This window comes from Somniosus microcephalus, chromosome 9, assembly GCF_052327205.1.
Source record: "Somniosus microcephalus isolate GS21.2 chromosome 9, FLI_Smic_1.0, whole genome shotgun sequence".
In the NCBI taxonomy this organism is placed as follows: domain Eukaryota; kingdom Metazoa; phylum Chordata; class Chondrichthyes; order Squaliformes; family Somniosidae; genus Somniosus; species Somniosus microcephalus.
In genome coordinates, this window is record NC_140995.1 from 182,225,910 (window position 1) to 182,246,236 (window position 20,327).

Here is a 20,327-nt window from a genome sequence, read left to right on the forward strand (position 1 = left end):
ATGTTGACATGGTCTCTGCTTCAACCACTAACCCCTGATAATGCATTCCAGACTCTCAATGCTTTGTGTATATTTAAAAAAAAAAATGTTTCTCCTGCTCTCTGTCCTAAGGCCTTGAAAAGTGCTATATAAACGAATGTTCTTTTTATGCAACTTTTCTTTTTTCAGCTTTCTTGCTTTCTCTAGCTGGACAGGTGGGAGTGTCTGAGTCCTTTTCAGTGACCTCTTGCTGTCAGTAAACACTGATCTTTGTAACAAAGTGAGCTTCAGTTAGAGAGCTGCATGCCAGACAGACGTTGTGCCTGACATCATTTCAGATGTTGTTCAGAAAGATGTGGGGCTGATGCACCCCTCTTACTGCAAATGTAAAGAAATAATTGTCTAAAAATGATTTTTTGATGACCTGGACAATTTTCAATACTTATTGAATGATAAGGTGCATGATGTAACCAGTGCAAAGTTATTTTACTGGAATGAGTGAAAATATATCTACATTCTGATTTTTAAACCAGTTTAATTCCTGCTGTGATAGTTTAAAAAAGATTATACATCCTATTTGAATGCACAGTTGATTACATATCACGTGTGTCAGATTCCCTTAAATGGCACACGTACTGCCATAAATTTCAAAACAAATGGAAAATATTACTGACAAGATTTTGTAAATATAAAGTCTCAAATACTAGGCTCAGGAAAAAATTTGGCAGAATTTCCGAATAGTGCAAAACTAATGACAAATTGTAATGCAGTAGAGCAGAAACACTAAATCTAATTTATTATACCTCCAGGTATGACTAAAATGTGGTTCTGTGACACACAATAGTACACAAATATTGACTACAATTGAAGTTTGGTAAACGATTGGCTTGAAGGTTACTGAAATGGCTGAAATTTTTATATTGTAGTCTTGATTAGCTCTACTTGGAGGAGCAGTATTTTACCCTATTCCCTGTATTGCACTCTGTATTTGTCTTATTTATACCCTTAGATTAAATTGACTTTTTGTGCAGGCTTCAATAGAATTGTATTTACAGTTTTTAAAGTTTAAAGTTAATTTCAAAATGTTAAACTAAATTTCAGTTTGAACCCTACTCACCCAGAGAGTTTCACTCTCACCAAATTCTCAACTTTTACTCTTGGTTTATGCTGCACTCTGTTTCTGACCTTGAATGGGCGACTTGGCTAAGGTAGATTGGGAAACTAGATTAAAAGATGTGATGGTACATAAGCAATGGCAAACATTTAAAGAACAATTCATATTTCACAACGAATATACATTCCCTTAAGGAATAAAAGCCCCATGGAATAATTGGTCCAGCTGTGGCTAACAAGAGAAATTAAAGGTAAGTATTAGATTAAAGGAAGATGCTTATAATGTTGCCAAAAAGAGTAAACCTGAGGATTGGGAGGATTTTAGGATTCAGCAAAGGATGACCAAGAAATTGATAGAGAAAAGAGAATATGAGAGTGAACGAGCAAGAAACATAGAAACAGATTGTATAAGCTTCTAGTGGTATGTTAAAAGGAAGAGATTAGTGAAAGTAAACGTTGGTCCCTTACAAACAAAGACAGGAGAAATTATAATGAGTAACAAATGGCAGAGACAGAAATAGTGGGGAACCATGGGTTTAGTGAGAATGAGGAACTTAAAGAAATTAGTATTAGTAAAGAAGTAGTATTGGAGAAATTAATGGGACTAAAAGCTGACAAATCCCTTGGACTGATGGCCTACATCCTAGGGTTTTAAGAGATAGTGGATGCATTGGTTTTGATCTTCCAGAATTCCCTAGATTCTAGAACGGTCCCAGCAGATTGGAAGGTAGCAAATGTAACCCCACTATTCAAGAAAGGAGGGAGAGGAAAAAACAGGGAACTATAGACCAGTTAGCCTGACGTCAGTAGTGGGGAACATGCTAGAATCTATCATTAGGGATGTGGTAACAGGGCACTTAGAAAATCATAATATGATTGGGGCAAATCAACTCAGATTTATGAAAGGGAAATCGTGTTTGACAAATCTATTAGAGTTTTTTGAGGTTGTAACTAGCAGGGTAGTTGTCCACAAAAAGCAGGACAAATCCAATCCAGCCAATCCGCCCCATCAGTCTACTCTCAATCATCAGCAAAGTGATGGAAGGTGTCGTCGACAGTGCCGTCAAGCGGCACTTACTCACCAATAACCTGATCACCAATGCTCAGTTTCGGTTCCGCCAAGATCACTTGGCTCCAGACCTCATTACAGCCTTGGTCCGAACATGGATAAAAGAGCTGATTTCCAGAGGTGAGGTGAGAGTGCCCTTGACATCAAGGCAGCATTTGACCAAGTGTGGCATCAAGGAGCCCTAGTAAAATAGAGGTCAATGGGAATTGGGGAAAAACTACACTGGCCGAAGTCATACCTAGAACAAAGGAAGATGGTTGTGGTTGTTGGAGGCCAATCATCTCAGCCCCAAGACACCACTGTAGGAGTTTCTCACGGCAGTGTACTTGGCCCAACTATCTTCAGCTGCTTCATCAATGACCTTCCCTCCATCATGGGGATGTTCGCTGATGATTGCACAGTATTCAGTTCCATCTACAGATAATGAAGCAGTCCGTGCCAGCATGCGGCAAGACCTGGACGACATTCTGGCTTGTGCTGGTAAGTGGCAAGTAACATTCGTGCCACACAAGTGCCAGGCAATGACTATCTCCAACAAGAGAGAGTCTAACCACAATCCCTTGACATTGAACAACATTACTGGTTGGAATCATACCTAGCACAAAGGAAGATGGTTGTGGTGGTTGAAGGTCAATCATCACAGCCCCAGGACATCACTGCAGGAGTTCCTCCGGGCAGTGTCCTAGGCCCAACCATCTTCAGCTGCTTCATCAATGACCTTCCCTCCAACATAAGGTCAGAAATGGGGATGTTCGTTGATGACTGCACAGTGTTCAGCATCATACGCAACTCCTCAGATAATGAAGCAGTCCATGCCCGCATGCAACAAGACCTGGACGACGTTCAGACTTGGGCTGATAAGTGGCAGATAACATTCGCGCCACAGAAGTGCCAGGCAATGACTATCTCCAAAAAGCGAGTATCGAACCACCTCCCCATGACATTCAACGGCATTACCATCGCCGAATCTCCCATTATCAACATCCTGGGGGTCACCATTGACCAGAAACTTAACTGGACCAGCCACATATGGCAACAAGAGCAGGTCAGAGGCTAGGTATTTTGCAGCGAGTGTCTCACCTCCTGACTCCCCAAAGCTTTTCCACCATCTACAAGGCTCAAATCAGGAGTGTGATGGACTACACTCTACTTGCCTGGATGAGTGCAGCTCCAACAACACTCGAGAAGCTCGACACCATCCAGGACAAAGCAGCCCGCTTGATTGGCACCCCATCCACCACCTTAAACATTCACTCCCTCCACCACCGGCGTACCGTAGCTGCAGTGTGTACCATCTACAAGATGCACTGCAGCAACTCGCCAAGGCTTCTTCGGCAGCACCTCCCAAACCTGCGACCGCTTCCACCTAGAAGGACAAGGGCAGCAGGCGCATGGGAACACCACCACCTCCAAGTTCCCCTCCAAGTCACAAAGCATCCTGACTTAGAAGTATATCGCCGATCCTTCATTGTTGCTGGGTCAAAATCCTGGAACTCCCTACCTAACAGCACTGTGGAAGTACCTTCACCACATGGACTGCAGCGGTTCAAGTAGGTGGCTCACCACCACCTTCTCAAGGGCAATTAGGGATGGACGATAAATGCTGGCCTTGCCAGCAACACCCATATCCCATGAACGAATTAAAAAAAAAAAAAAGGTAGATAAGGGGGAACCAGTGGATGCAGTGTATTTGGATTTTCGAAACTCATTCGATGAAGTGCCACACAAGGGGTTATTCCACAAAATCAGGGCTCATGGAATTGGTAATATATTAGCATGGATTGAGGATTGGTTAACGAACACAAAACAGAGAGTAGGAATAAACGGGTCATTTTCAGGTTGGCAGGCCGTAACTACTAGGGTACTGCAAGGATCGGTGCTTGGGCCTCAGCTATTCACAATCTATATTAATGACATTGATGAGTGTAATGTTTCCAAGTTTACTGACAATACATAGCTAGGTGGGAATGTAAGTTGTGAGGAGGATGCAAATAAGCTGCAAAGGGCTATAGACCAGTTAAGTGATTGGGCAAGAACATGCAGATGGAATATAATGTGGAGAAATGTGAAATTATCCACTTTGGTAGGTAAAATAGAAAAGCAAAATATTTTTTAAATAGCGAGAGATTGGGAAATGTTGGTACAGTAAACTCTTTCGTATCCGGCACCTACGTGACCGGGATGGTGCCGGTTGAGTAAAAATTCCGGATAACGGAGAGGTATACCTATCGAGGCAATTTGTATATCGGCCGACGTCAGACCAGAAGAAGGGACATGGTGTGACAGTGGCCCAAGGTACGAGAGCCCCGTCACATGGCCACAGGTGCAGGAACCCCGGTTACACGGCCACAGGTACAGGAGTCCCTGTTACACGGCCACAGGTACAGGAGTCCCTGTTACACGGCCACAGGTACAGGAGTCCCTGTTAGACGGCCACAGGTACAGGAGTCCCTGTTAGACGGCCACAGGTACAGGAGTCCCTGTTAGACGGCCACAGGTACAGGAGTCCCTGTTAGACGGCCACAGGTACAGGAGTCCCTGTTAGACGGCCACAGGTACAGGAGTCCCTGTTAGACGGCCACAGGTACAGGAGTCCCTGTTAGACGGCCACAGGTACAGGAGTCCCTGTTAGACGGCCACAGGTACAGGAGTCCCTGTTAGACGGCCACAGGTACAGGAGTCCCTGTTAGACGGCCACAGGTACAGGAGTCCCTGTTAGACGGCCACAGGTACAGGAGTCCCTGTTACACGGCCACAGGTACAGGAGTCCCTGTTACACGGCCACAGGTACAGGAGTCCCTGTTACACGGCCACAGGTACAGGAGTCCCTGTTACACGGCCACAGGTACAGGAGTCCCGGTTACACGGCCACAGGTACAGGAGCCGCGGTTACACGGCCACAGGTACAGGAGCCGCGGTTACACGGCCACAGGTACAGGAGCCGCGGTTACACGGCCACAGGTGCAGGAGCCGCGGTTACACGGCCACTTGTGCAGGAGCCTCGGTTACACGGCCACAAGTGCTGGAGCCCTGGTTACACGGCCAAGGTACAGGGAACCTGGTTACATAACCAGAGATGCAGGAGCCATGGTTACACGGCAAAAGGTACGAGAACCCGGGTTACACAGTCACAAATATACAGTAAAACTTACCTTGTGTTCCTCTTCGGCTGGACGGCCAGCTGATACTGTGCGGGGAAGATTGCAGCGCCCACAGTGACGGCGGGAACAAGTGGTAAGTCATTCCCCACCATTTTCGGGACACTACTGCCCCGTTCCTTCTGGGGCGGAAGCCTCAAAACCTACTCCTGAATTTTGCCGGTTCTTAAAGAATTCCGGATGATTAAGTGCCGTTTAAACAAGAGTTTACTGTATTCAGAGGAACCTGGGTGTGTCCTTGTACATGAATCACAGAAAGTTATCATGGGTGACTTTAATCTACATATAGATTGGGCCAACCAAATTAATAACAATACTGTGGAGGAGGAATTCCTGGAGTGTATACGGGATGGTTTCCTAGACCAATATGTCGAGGAACCAACTAGAGATCAGGCCATCTTAGACTGGGTATTATGTAATGAGAAAGGATTAATTAGCAATCTTGTTGTGCGAGGCCCCTTGGGGGCGGAGCGATCATAATATGATAGAATTCATCATTAAGATGGAGAGTGAAGTAGTTGACTCAGAGACTAAGGTCCTGAATTTAAATAAAGGAAACTACAATGGTATGAGGCGCGAGTTGGGTAGGATTGATTGGGGAATGTTACTCAAAGGGTTGACGGTGGATAGGTAATGGCAAACATTCAAAGATCGCATGGATGAACTACAGAATTTGTTCATCCCTGTTTGGCATAAAAATAAAACAAAAAAGGTGACTCAACTGTGGCTAACAAGGGAAATTAGGGATAGCATAAGATCCAAGGAGAGGACATATAAATTGGCCAGAAAAAGCAGTAAACCTGAGGATTGGGAGCAGTTTAGAATTCAGCAAAGGAGGACAATGGGATTAATTAAGAGGGGGAAAATAGAGTATGAGAGTAAGCTTTCAGGGAACATAAAAACTGACTGTAAAAGCTTTTATAGATATGTGAAGAGAAAAAGATTGGTGAAGTCAAGCGTCGGTCCCTTGCAGTCAGAATCAGGGGAATTTATAATGGGGAACAAAGAAATGGCAGACCAATTAAATACATATTTTGGTTCTGTCTTCACAAAGGAGGACACAAATAACCTCCCAGAGATGTCAGGGAACATAGGGTCTAATGAGAGGGAGAAATTGAATGAAATCAGTATTTGTAGGGAAATGGTGTCAGGGAAATTGACGGGATTGAAGGCCGATAAATCATCAGGGCCTGATAATCTACATCCTTGGGTACTTAAGGAAGTGGCCCTAGAAATAGTAGATGCATTGCTGGTCATCTTCCAAAATTCTATAGACTCTGGAACAGTTCCCATGGATTGAAGGGCAGCTAATGTTACCCCACTGTTCAAAAAAGGTGGTAGAGAGAAAATGGGGAATTATAGACCGGTAAGCCTGACATCGGTAGTGGGGAAAATGCTAGAGTCCATTATAAACGATGTAATAGCAGAGCACTTGGAAAACAGTGATGGGATCGGACAAAGTCAACATGGATTTACAAAAGGTAAATTATGCTTGACTAATCTACTGGAATTTTTTGAGGATGTAACTGGTAGAATAGATAAGGGAGAACCAGTGGATGTGGTGTATTTGGACTTTCAGAAGGCTTTGGATAAGGTCCCGCATAAGAGATTAGCGTGTAAAGTTAAAGCACATGGGATTGGGGGCAAGGTACTGACTTGGATAGAGAACTGGTTGGCAGACAGGAAGCAAAGAGTTGGAATAAACGGGTCTTTTTCCGAGTGGCAGGCAGTGACTAGTGGGGTACCACAGGGATCGGTCCTCGGACCCCAGCTATTCACAATATATATTAATGATCTAGATGAGGGAACTAGATGTAATATCTCCAAGTTTGCAGATGACACAAAGCTGGGTGGGCGTGTGTGCTGTGAGGAGGATGCCGAGAAACTCCAGTATGATTTGGACAGGTTGGGTGATTGGGCAGATGCATGGCAAATGCAGTATAATGTGGATAAATGACCTCTTTCGGTGCAAACAGAGTGCGTGAATCAGGATTTTGCCCAACTTTTAAAGTTCATGGACAGGTGTACCATACAGCTGGCTCCCTACTTCCTCTACCAAACGAAAGACCTCAGTTTCTCCAAATCTACTTCTTGGGTGATGACGAAGAGCAAGCCAATCGCCGCAGGGAAACTGCAGTTCTCCCCGCACAACAACACCAAATCAAGATTCAAACTTTGCTTGGGTTACAGGAGATGCTTCATCAGCAAAACCCATATGTAAAGTGTTTGAAAACAGCCATCGAAAAAACTACAAATGAAGACCTCAAAGTTGTCATCAAAGCTGACAAGACTCCTGCAGGTGAACATGAGCGACGCTTCAGTGCTCCGACCACCAATGAAGTTGCCATTGTCATTGTGGGCCAAGAATTTGAACAACGGGACATTGTCTTGCATCTGAGAGGTGGTCCACTCAAAAGAATTTCTGAGCTTCACAGGTCATATGATCCTATGCAATACCCGCTTTTGTTTTGCCATGGGGAAGATGGATACAATGCCTATAACAAGATCCCACATGTTGACCCCAAAACTGGTGTGCCACCTACAGCCCAAAGGCAAAAGATGGTTTCTGCCATGGAATTCTATGCATATAGGCTGATGGAACGACAAACTGGTTCAAGCCACCTGCTTCAGTGTGGAGGACTTCTCCACCAGTTCCTCACTGACATGTATGCAAAAATGGAAGGAGAGTGGCTTAATTGGTTCCGGCATAACCAAAATCAGTTGAGAGTCACAGATTACATACACTTGCGAGATGCTGTGGCCAATGATGGCAACACTGAGGACATTGGTCAAATGGTCATCCTGCCATCCACCTTTGTTGGAGGTCCTAGGTACATGCATGAGCACACGCAAGATGCCATGACCTATGTCAGAAACTATGGAAGACCTGACCTCTTCATCACCATGACTTGCAATCCCCAATGGCAGGAGTTCCCACCCAAAGCTGGTATTGAAAGGCATGACCTCATAGCATAACCTCATAACTTCAACCTCAAAGTTAAAAAACTGATCAAACTCTTGACTGTGGGCAGACTTTTTAGTGCACACCATTGCTACATGTACAGCATTGAGTGGCAGAAGAGAGGACTTCCTCATAGAGTCATAGAGTTTTACAGCACAGAAAGAGGCCCATCGTGTCTGCGCCGCCCATCCATCCCTGTCCAGTCTAATCCCATTTTCCAGCATTTGGTCCATAGCCTTGTATGCAATGGCATTTCAAGTGCTCATCCAAATGCTTCTTGAATGTTGTGAGGGTTCCTGCCTCCACCACCCTTTCAGGCATTGAGTTCCACATTCCAACCACCCTCTGGGTGAAAAAGTTCCTCCTCAAATCCCCTCTAAATCTCCTGCCCCTTACCCTGAATCTATGCCCCCTTGTTATTGACCCCCCCACTAAGGGGAAAAGTTCCTCTTTATCTACCCTATCTATGCCCCTCATTATTTTGTACACCTCAATCAGGTCCCCCCTCAGCCTTCTCTGCTCCAAGGAAAACAAATCCAGCCTGTCCAGCCTCTCTTCATAGCTGAGGCGCTCCATCCCAGGTAACATCCTGGTGAATCTTCTCTGCACCCTCTCCAAAGCAATCACATCCTTCCTATAGTGAGGCGACCAGAACTGCACACAGTACTCCAGCTGTGGCCTCACCAGCGTTTTGTACAGCTCCATCATAACCTCCCTGCTCTTATATTCTATGCCTCGGCTAATGAAGGCAAGTATCCCATATGCCTTTTTAACCACCTTATCTACCTGCTCCGCTGCCTTCAGGGATCTATGTACATGTACACCAAGGTCCCTCTGACCCTCTGTACTTCCTAGGGTCCTACCACTCATTGTGTATTCCCTTGCCTTATTTGTCCGTCCAAAATGCATCACCTCGCACTTTTCAGGGTTAAATTCCATTTGCCACTTTTCCGCCCATCTGACCAACCCGTTTATATCGTCCTGTAGCCGGAGGCTTTCCTCCTCGCAATTTACCACCCCACCAATTTTCGTGTCATCTGCGAACTTACTGATCATACCTTTTACATTCTCATCCAAATCATTTATGTAGATCACAAACAATAAGGGACCCAGCACCGATCCCTGAGGTACCCCACTGGACACAGGCTTCCAGTCACAAAAGCAACCTTCGACCATCACCCTCTGCCTCCTGCCACTCAGCCAGTTTAGGATCCAAGGCACCCTGGATCCCATGGGCTCTTACCTTCTTGACCAGTCTCCTATGCGGGACTTTGTCAAAAGCTTTACTGAAGTCCATGTACACCACATCCACAGCATTTCCCTCATCCACCCCACTAGTCACCCCCTCGAAAAATTCGATCAGATTTGTTAGACATGATTTACCCTTGACAAAGCCATGCTGACTATCCCCGATTAATCCTTGCCTCTCCAAGTGGAGATTAATTTTGTCCCTCAGAATTTTTTCCAATATTTTCCCCACCACAGATGTTAGACTCACTGGCCTGTAATTCCCTGGTTTATCCCTGCTACCTTTCTTGAATAATGGTACTACGTTAGCTGTTCTCCAGTCCTCTGGTACATCCCCTGTGGCCAGAGAGGTTCTGAAAATTAGTGTCAGAGCCCCTGCAATCTCCTCCCTTGCCTCCCACAGCAGCCTGGGATACATCTCGTCCGGGCCTGGGGATTTATCCACTTTTTGGCCCGCTAAAACCGCTAGCACCTCCTCCCTCTCGATGCTAATATGTTCAAGTATGTCACAGTCCCCTTGCCCGATTTCTATGTCTGCATCGTCTTTCTCCATAGTGAACACAGATGCAAAAAATTCATTTAAAACCCTGCCTACATCCTCTGGCTCTACACACAGATTGCCACTTTGGTCCCTAATGGGCCCTACCCTTTCCCTGGTTATCCTCTTGCCCTTAATATACTTATAAAACATCTTAGGATTTTCCTTTATTTTGCTCGCCAGTGTTATTTCATGGCCCCTCCTCGCCCTCCTAATTTCTTTTTTAAGTATGCCCCTGCACTTTTTATACTCCTCTAGGGCTTCTTCTGTCTTTAGTCTTTTGTAACTGCCAAAAGCCCCCCTTTTATTTCTAATGCATTTTTGTACATCCCTTGTCATCCAAGGTTCCCTTTGCTTGTTGGTCCCACCCTTGACCTTTACAGGAACATGTTGGCGTTGTACTCTCTCTATTTCCCTTCTGAAAGTCTCCCACTGTTTTGATGTGGATTTTCCTATAAGCAGCTGCTCCCAGTCCACTTTGGCCAGATCCTGCCTTATCATATTAAAATCGGCCTTCCCCCAATTTAGAACCCTTATTTCCGGGCCGTCTTTGTCTTTTTCCATGACCACCTTAAATCTCACCGAATTATGGTCACTGTCGCCAAAATGCTCTCCTACTGACACTTCCACCACTTGCCCGGCTACATTCCCCAGAATTAGGTCCAGTACCGCCCCCTCTGTTGTAGGACTTTCTACATGTTGGCTCAAAAAGCTCTCCTGGATGCACTTTAAGAATTCTGCACCCTCTAAGCCTTTCACACTCTGACTGTCCCAATTTATATTGGGGAAGTTGAAATCCCCCACTATTATTACCCTATTATTTTCGCACTTCTCGGAGATTTGCCTACATATCTGTTCCTCTATCTCCCCCTGACTGTTTGGGGGCCTATAGTACACTCCCAGCAAAGTGCTTGCCCCCTTTTTGTTTTTAAGTTCTACCCATATGGCCTCATTAGAGGAACCCGCTAATATATCATCCCTCCTTACAGCAGTAATTGACCCCTCCCTTTTTACACCCCCCTCTGTCTCGCCTGAAGATTCTATACCCCGGAATATTGAGCTGCCAGTCCTGACCCTCCCTCAACCATGTCTCCGTGATAGCAACAATATCGTACTCCCATGTGTTCAACAACAACTTCAGTTCATCCACCTTATTTGCAAGACTCCTTGCATTAAAATAAATGCCTTCCAGCCCTGCCATATTCTCTTTTGCCTTCACATATTTGCTCTGCCTTCCCAGCTGACTTGTTTTTCCCTCTGTATTTGGCCGTAAATCACCCCCTACTATAGCTCCACTCTGTACCCCAACCCCCTGCCAAGTTAGTTTAAACCCTCCCCAGCAGTGCTAGCAAACCTCCCCGCAAGGATATTGGTTCCCCCCTGGTTCAGGTGTAAACCGTCCGACTTGTACAAGTCCCACCTTTCCCAGAAGCAGACCCAGTGATCCAGGAAACTAAAGCCCTCCCCCCTGCACCATCCCTTTAGCCACGCATTCATCTGTTCTATCTTCCTATTCCTATACTTACTAGCACGTGGCACCGGGAGTAATCCAGAGATTACAACCTTTGAGGTCCTGCTCCTTAATCCTTCACCTAGCTCCCTAAATTCTTGCTGCAGGACCTCATCCCTCTTTTTACCTATGTCGTTGGTACCAATGTGGACCACGACCACTGGCTGTTCTCCCTCCCCCTCCAGAATGCCCTGCAGCCGCTCAGTGACATCCTTGACCCTGGCACCAGGGAGGCAACAAACCATCCTGGATTTACGTCTACGGCCACAGAAACGCCTATCTGTTCCCCTTACTATAGAATCCCCTACCACTATTGCTCTCCCACTCTTTTTCCCCCCTTCCTGGGCAGCAGGAGCACCCCCAGTGCCAGGAAGTTGGCCGCTGCTGCCTTCCCCTGGTGAGTCATCCCCCTCAACAGTATCCAAAGCGGTATACTTGTTTGAAAGGGGGATGTCCGCAGGGGTTCCCTGCACTACCTGCCTGCCTTTGTTGCTCCGCCTGATGGTCACCCCCTGTGCTGCCCTACCCTGAGGCGTGCACAACTCGCTAAACGTGTTATCCACGAGCCTTTCAGCATCGCGCACGCTCCAAAATTCATCCACCCGCAGCTCGAGCGCCGCAATGCGGTCTACAAGTAGCTGCAGCTGGATGCATTTCCCGCACACATGGTCGTCAGGGACACTGGCAGCATCCCTGACTTCCCACATAGAGCAGGAGGAGCAGAGCACGGGTCTGAACTCTCCTGCCATGACTTACCCCTTTAATTACTTTAAAAAATTTATTCAATACCCCAGTTACAGGTATGCTCTAGGGCGCTTTATTTACCAACTATCCCCACTACACCACAGAAATTTAACACCACAGAATTCAAGCTTGTATTGAAAAAAGAGAAATACTCACCAACCAATCACCTACCTGCTCCCTGGTGACGTCACACACTGCTTACTTTTGACCTCTCTCCCCGCTGCTGAGTTGGTAAGCCTCGCCTCTCTCCGGTTTTTATACCGGTCTCACCACGCTGCTCCCGACTGGTCTCGGGCCTCGCTGGTCGCCGGGTTTTCTCCTGAGCTCCTCCTCGCTGGTCCCGACTGGTCTCGGGCCTCGCCTCTCTCCGGTTTTTATACCGGTCTCACCACGCTGCTCCCGACTGGTCTCGGGCCTCGCTGGTCGCCGGGTTTTCTCCCGAGCTGCTCCCGCTGGTCCCGACTGGTCTCGGGCCTCGCCTCTCTCCGGTTTTTATACCGGTCTCACCACGCTGCTCCCGACTGGTCTCGGGCCTCGCTGGTCGCCGGGTTTTCTCCCGAGCTCCTCCTCGCTGCTCCCGCTGGTCCCATCTTTTACTCTGGCTTCAGGCAAAGATTCACCCCAATCAAGTTGATTCCTTCATCTCTGCAGAGCTACCCGATAAGGACACGGATCCAATCCTCTTTGATGTTGTTGTAAAGAATATGATTCATGGTCCTTGTGGGCGACACAACTCTTCTTCTCCCTGCATGAAAAAGAATACCTGTACAAAAGGGTACCCAAAGCCACTCCGTGAAGAAACTCAGCATGGGGATGATGGCTATCCTTTGTACAGGAAAAGGGGCAAAGAGAGTGGAGGTTTCTGCACTGAAATACGAATGCGGAATCGGCAATCTAGCGACTCTGGTCAACCTGGTCAGTCAAATCAGACAAGACAGCAAAGACAGACATTGGAAGTTGACAACCGTTGGATTGTTCCTTATTGTCCACTCCTATCCAGGCTCTTCAAATGTCGCATCAATGTGGAGTACTGCCACTCAGTTAAGTATCAAATATGTGTGCAAATACATCCATAAGGGCAGTGACCAAGCTGTCTTTGATCTTCAACGGGCTGGAGAGCAGAATAAAAATGATATCACCACACATCTGATGGGCCGTTACATCTGCAGCAATGAGGCAGCCTGGCGAACTTTTGGATTTGACATCCACAAGCGTTACCCCACTGTCACTAAATTGGATGCTCACTTGCAAAATGGAGAAAGGGTTTTATTCCGACCAGGACATGCCAGCCAACGTGCCGAGGAACCTCCAAGGACAAAACTTACAGCATTCTTTGAGTTGTGCCAAACGAATGACTTTGCCAAGACACTTCTGTATCATCAGGTGCCCAAGTACTACACCTGCCAGCCAAACAAGACATGGCGGGCTCGGTGCCCTGGACCCGGTCAGAAGGAAGTTCCTGGTCATACAGGGGTGTACTCATCAGATGCACTTGGCAGAGTCTACACGGTCCATCCAAACAACACCGAGTGCTTTCACCTTCGTCTACTCCTCCATGACGTTGCTGGCCCTACATCTTTTAATGACCTCAAGACTGTCACTGGCCATCTCTGTGACTCCTTTCAAGAAGCTTGCCGCAGGAGAGGACTCATTGAGGATGACATTCATTGGCATGCAACGATGACAGAAGCTGCCCTGTCTTACTCCGCCAGTAGGCTACGAAATCTCTTTGCCATTATAATTGCCCTCTGCAGCCCTTCCAACCCGATGCAGCTAAGAGAAGATCACAAAGACAGCCTCACAGAAGACATCTTACACCAACTCGGGACAGCCAAACCCATCATGGAGCTGAACTTCACTGATGCAATGTTCAATCAGGTATTGATCCTTTTGGAGGACAAGACTTTGGCATTGGCTGGCAAGTCTGTGACTCAGTTGAACCTTCCATCTCCCAATAGGATTGATTCTCCAGGTCTCAGCAGAGAGGTCCTCAGGGAGACCACCTACAATGTTGAGGAACTGACCACCTTTGTCACCGTCACTGAACCGAAATTGGTTCCAGACCAGAAAGGAGACATACAGGTTGGTTGTGGATATGGTGGAAAACAATGCAGATGGAATTATCTTCCTCGATGCACCTGGTGGAACAGGAAAGACATTCCTGATCAATCTTTTACTGGCCATGGTTCGCTCTAAGGGATACATTGCACTGGCTGTTGCCTCATCAGGAATCGCTGCAACTCTTCTCCAAGGAGGTCGCACTGCCCACTCAACCTTTGCTCTCCCTCTGGATTTGACAACACAAGAACACCCAGTGTGTAACATTAGCAAAGGAACTGGTGCTGCTGAGTTGCTTCAAAAGTCTAGACTCATTGTGTGGGATGAGTGTACAATGGCCCACAAGAGGGCACTTGAAGCACTCAACAGAACTCTTCAAGATCTGAGAGGCAACAATAGGCTGATGGGTGGCATCACCCTGTTGCTGGCAGGTGATTTCCGCCAAATCCTGCCAGTTGTCCCCAGAGGAACTCCAGCAGATGAACTCAATGCATGTCTCAAGGCATCCCATCTGTGGCCAAATGTGCAAACAGTCCATTTGACCACAAACATGCGTGTTCTTATGCATGGTGATGAGATGACAGAATCCTTTGCGCAACTTTTGCTACAATTGGGAGAAGGAAAGTTGCCAATTGACAGCAGTGGTCAAATCACAATTCCTCCAGGCTTTGGCAGTCAAGTCACAACAGTTGATGAGTTGATCTCTAAGGTGTATCCAGACCTCCTCAATCACTTCAAAGATCCCAAGTGGCTGTGTGAACGGCCAATACCTGCACCCAGGAATGATACTGTCAACAACATCAACATGCTACTTCTTCAAAAACTCCCTGGCCAAGAGCAAATTTATAAAAGCGTTGATACTGTTTGTGACAGTGCTGATGTGGTACATTACCCCACTGAGTTCCTCAACTCATTGCAGCCTTCAGGAATGCTGTGGTGTATGTGCCTTTAAGAGCAATTATGGTGTATGTGCCTTTAAGAGCCCCAGGTGTGCGTAATGCCGGTAATTGCCACTTGGGCTATATAAGCCTGTGTATTGTGTATATCCTTTAGAAACCCCCCCCCCCAGACTTGCTTAGTAAATACCTATGAACCAACTCCTGTCTTCAGTGTCTTTATCTACACACGGACACTACAAACGCCTCCTCACAAACTGGTACTGAAGGAAGGCACCCCCATCATGCTCCGAAGAAACATATCTCCACCAAAGTTGTGCAATGGAACCAGACTGGCAGTCAAAAAGCTCATGCCAAATCTCATTGAGGCTACCATCATCTCAGGCTGCGCCAGAGGGGAGGATGTTCTCATTCCTCGAATTCCAATGATACCAACTGACTTGCCATTTCAATTCAAAAGGCAACAGTTTCCTGTGACAATTTCTTTTGCAATGTCAATCAACAAGGCACAGGGGCAGACTTTGAAGGTTGCTGGCATCAACTTACTCACGCCCTGTTTTTCACATGGCCAGTTGTACGTGGCATGTTCAAGAGTTGGTGCGTCAAGGAATCTGTTTATTTTAACACCCTCAGGAAAAACAGAAAATGTTGTCTATCAACGGGCTCTCCAATAACGCAGAGTGCTTTCACCTTCGTCTACTGCTCCATGAGGTTGCTGGCCCAACATAATTTAATCACCTCAAAACTCTCACTGGCCATCTCTGTGCCTCCTTTATAAAAGCTTGCCGCAGGAGAGGACTCATTCAGGATGACATTCATTGACATGCAATGATGACAGAAGCTGCTCTGTCTTACTCCCCCAAAAGGCTACGAAATCTTTGTGGCCATCCTTCGCTCTAAGAGATTCATTGCACTGGCTGTTGCCTCATCAGGAATCGCTGCAACTCTTCTCCAAGGAGGTCGCACTGCCCACTCAACCTTTGCTCTCCCTCTGGATCTGACAAGACAACAACACCCAGTGTGTCACATTACCAAAGGAACTGCTGCTGCTGAGCTGCTTCAAAAGTCTAAACTCATTGTGTGGGATGAGTGTACAAAGGCCCACAAGAGGGCACTTGAAGCACTCAACAGCACTCTTCAAGATCTGAGAGGCTGCATACCTACTACAAGATTACACATATAACAGTGTAATGTTGAATACATTTATTGATTACAAAATCACTCTGTACAATACCAACCCTATTGGGTTTGCAAACCTTTACCAGAGGGAGTATTCACTCAGTCTTTGGTTGTAACTCCAGCATATTGTCAAATGTTCTATTCTACATTATTGGAATAAATGTCACTTGATTTCTAAACTGACCTCTAAATGCCTCAGATAGAATCTTTTATTTCCCTATTCAACTCATACACTGAAACTTTGTGAATAATGTAATATCACTCCTGGGTGCTTGGGAAGAGTTCTTTCTTCAATCCCAACAGTTTAAAAAACAGTTTTATAAACATGCCACAGGGTTCTTGAGTTCCCTCGGCACTGCCCGGCACTCCAGCTAATTTTGAATAAAGGTGAAATACCAGTGGGTTGCAGCTTTGAAGGGTAAGAATAAACTGAGAGCAAAGCTTTTGTAATTTGTGATTTGTCAAGTGAGTGCAAGATTAGATTGGCCTTATGTTCTGTGTAGAAAAATGTTAATTCCAATTTTATACCATTTCTGGGAAAGTTCAGTGGTTCCTTAAGAATGGCATAATGCTGAATGAACACAGTAGGATATTGCAGCCTTTTCTGATGTCAATTTACATGTTATTTTTTCAGCAAATTGCAGTAAAATTCCATACACTAGATCACCATTGCACTACCTTTTTCATCCCACATATGCAGTTTTTAAAAAGTTGATTGAGGATATGGGCATCGCTTGCTAGGCCAGCATTTATTGCTCATCCCTAGTCACCCCGAATAAGGTGGTGGTGAGCCACCGCTTTGAACCGCTGAAGGTACTCCCATAATGCTGTTAGGGAGGAAGTTCCAGGATTTTTACCCTGTGTGGCGCGAATGTTACGGTGTGAGACTTGGAGGTGATGTGTTCCCATGGTTAGACTGGCTCTTGTTAGAGATGGTCGTTGCTTCGCATTTATGTGGCATGAATGTTACTTGCCACTTATCACCCCAAGCCTGGATGTTGTCCTAGATGAGTGAGGGAAAAAAGTAAAGTACAGTGGATGCTGGAAATCTGGAATAAAAATAGAAAATACTGGAAACACTCAAGCATGCCATGCAGCATCTGTGGAAAGAGAAAAGGAATGACCATTTCAGGTCGCTGACCTTTCATCAGAAGTGGAAGATGTTGGAGATGGACAGAGTCTGGAAAAGGGCGGCAGGAAAGAAACTAAGGGAGAGGTTTGTGCTAGGATGGAGGGCAGAAGCGATTAAATCACATTCGGCAAAAGGAGGTGATAATGAGGGAAGTAGATTGATCAAGAGGAAGTGTAAGTGATTACAACAGAGGGGGCGGAAAGATTGGAAATCTGCCACGAGGAGATGGCTTCCTCGGCCTGGGAATGTGGCGGAAGAAAGGCCGATAGACCCCAGGCGTGTGGACCACCCCGCCAGCCGCCTTTGATTGGGGATTCCCTTTTGAGTGAGGAAGTTTGATCGAGTTTCATGAATGTTTAAGAGACCTATGGATGGTGGAAGTAATGCAGGAAAAATTGTATTATTATGCTTTCTGGTTATATTGCAACTTGTTAATTTTGACGACCCAATAAAAATTATCCATCCTAACTGTCAGAATTTAAATTGTGAGTTGGTAAGTTAGGGAATTCTCTTGTAAAGCAGTAAAATTGGAACAGTATAACTCTTGGAAATATTTGGTGTGTACTGACCTTTTTTTAAAATTATTTTTGCAGGTGGCACTTACAATTATGGAGGCTTAAACAAGAAAGGAGTTGTAGGGGAGCTTCCCTTCCCCTCTGGTGGTTGGCTTCGAAGGAACGATATTCAGGAGAGTGTGATGGTTATATTTTGACTGGAAGTTTACAACAGTTTTTATTTTCCACAGACGTATTATAACTAAATTTCTATTTTTGTCTATTTAATTGCAACAAAGTGCCATATATATATATATATAATATATGTATATATATAAATAATGTTTTATACATTGAAGCAACAGTTCCTTGGGCTAAACCAATGCTGCTCCCATGTACTGAACTAATGTAACGAAGACTACAGGATTGCTAGAGTGCAGTGTTTTCATAACACAAGCACAAATCTAGCGCTTTGATAGTACAACTGCCAGGCAACTAAGTTCCATAGCCTTCAACAGAAATTGAAGATTTTTTTTTGAAGACCTAGAAAGTGGGAACAGGATGAATTCTGTGACTGCTGACTGCACTCCAAAATGCCGTTCTCTGCAGCATGCCCTTGACATGATTTCAGTGATGACCAAGGGAACTGAAGGTCAGAATAAGGTCTTCCTTTCATCGTATTGCTACAATGCAGCTTCCCTGAAGGATAGTTTTGGCAGAACGGCTCTACACATGGCTGCATCTTGTGGTAAAAAATCTGTTATTGATTGGCTTCTTGAAAGGAAAGGGGCTGATCCTTCCGTGAAGGATAAGGAATCTGGATGGACTGCTCTGCACAGAAGTGTCTTCTATGGGCACATTGATTGTGCTATGTTTCTTCTAAAGGTACTGTGTTCTATTCTGTTTGTGCATTTTTTGATCCAGTTAATTTTGTTGCAAGAGTTGAGGAGTTAGGTCATTGTACTAGATGGTTTCTGGATCTTCTATTTAGTGAAGTTTCTTTACCACTCCTTGTAGTGTTGATTGGAGAGAAGAGAGCTCAAAGGAAATCAAGGAAAGATCAGCCCTCATGTCAATCTGACATTGTGTGGGAAAACATTCCTTCTAAAAATCAGACTTTACATCAGCAACTTGTATTTATATAGAAATAACAACAGAAAATGCTGGAAATACTCAGCAGGCCAGGCAGCATCCGTGGAGAGAGAAACAGAGTTAGCGTTTCAGGTCTGGGACCCTTCATCAGAACTAGGAAAAAGCTGGAAATGTAACATTAAGCAGGTGCAGAGACAAGGGGTGGGGCGGTTAGGAGGGGAGGAAGGAATTGAAAGAACATACTGTGAAAATGTTGCAAATGGGAATGGCAAAAATCATACTGCATGAAAAATGGGGGCAGGGATTATTATCTGAAATTGTTGAACTCAATATTGAGTCCGGAAGGCTGTAAAGTGCCTAATCGAAAGATGAGGTGCTGTTCCTCGAGCTTGCATTGAGCTTCATTGGAACAATGTACTAGGCTGAGGACAGAGAGATCAGAGTGGGAGTGAAGCGGTGAATTAAAGTGACAGGCGACCGGAAGCTCAGGGTCACCCTTACGGACTGAACGGAGGTGTTCCACAAAGCGGTCACCCAATCTGCGTTTGGTCTCCCCAATGTAGAGGAGACCGCATCGTGAGCAGCGAATACAGTATATTAAATTGCAAGAAGTACAAGTAAATCGCTGTTTCACCTGGAAGGGGTAGTTGGGGCCCTGGACAGTGGGAAGGGAGGAGGTAAAAGTGCATGTGTTGTACAGGAAACTTTGTGATATCCGGCAGCGACGGGACCGGCGTGTTGCCGATCTATCAAAACTGCCGGACATACAAAGTTAATGTTGAAGCATACGGAGGTTGAAGCATACGGAGGTTGAAGCATACGGAGGTTGAAGCATACGGAGGTTTTCATCCCCGTATCTGACAACAAACACTGTTGCTTAGCAACAGCTTCTAAAGAGTCGGCTGCAGCTGCAAGCGTCTCTAGCTGAAGCTGTTGCTACAGACCTTGCAGTGCCTGACTGGGGGGAAAAAAAGGAATGAGAACTAAAAAAAACTTATAGAAAACGGCTTCTGATTTTTGCCGTTAGATCGAGTATTCCGGACATACAACCTCCGGATAAACCAAAGTTTCCTGTATTTATATAGTGCCTTTAACGCAGTAAAATGTCCCAAGGGGCTTCACAGGAGCAATATCAAATAAAATTTGACATCAAGC

General features: G+C 45.7%; 1 protein-coding gene across 2 annotated transcripts in view; it reads left to right on the forward strand.

Moving 5' to 3' along the window:
- The window catches only part of ibtk (inhibitor of Bruton agammaglobulinemia tyrosine kinase), a 157,158-nt gene that overhangs the window by 23,210 nt on the left and 113,621 nt on the right, over positions 1-20,327 (forward strand). The window contains exon 2 of one of the 2 annotated variants that reach the window (XM_085997672.1): positions 18,180-18,965. In XM_085997672.1, the coding sequence (XP_085853798.1) occupies positions 18,642-18,965 (324 nt within the window). In that variant the 5' untranslated portion in view covers positions 18,180-18,641. Of the gene's footprint in view, positions 1-18,179; positions 18,966-20,327 lie in introns of those variants that run through there. The other variant, XM_085997673.1, reaches the window with a different exon arrangement.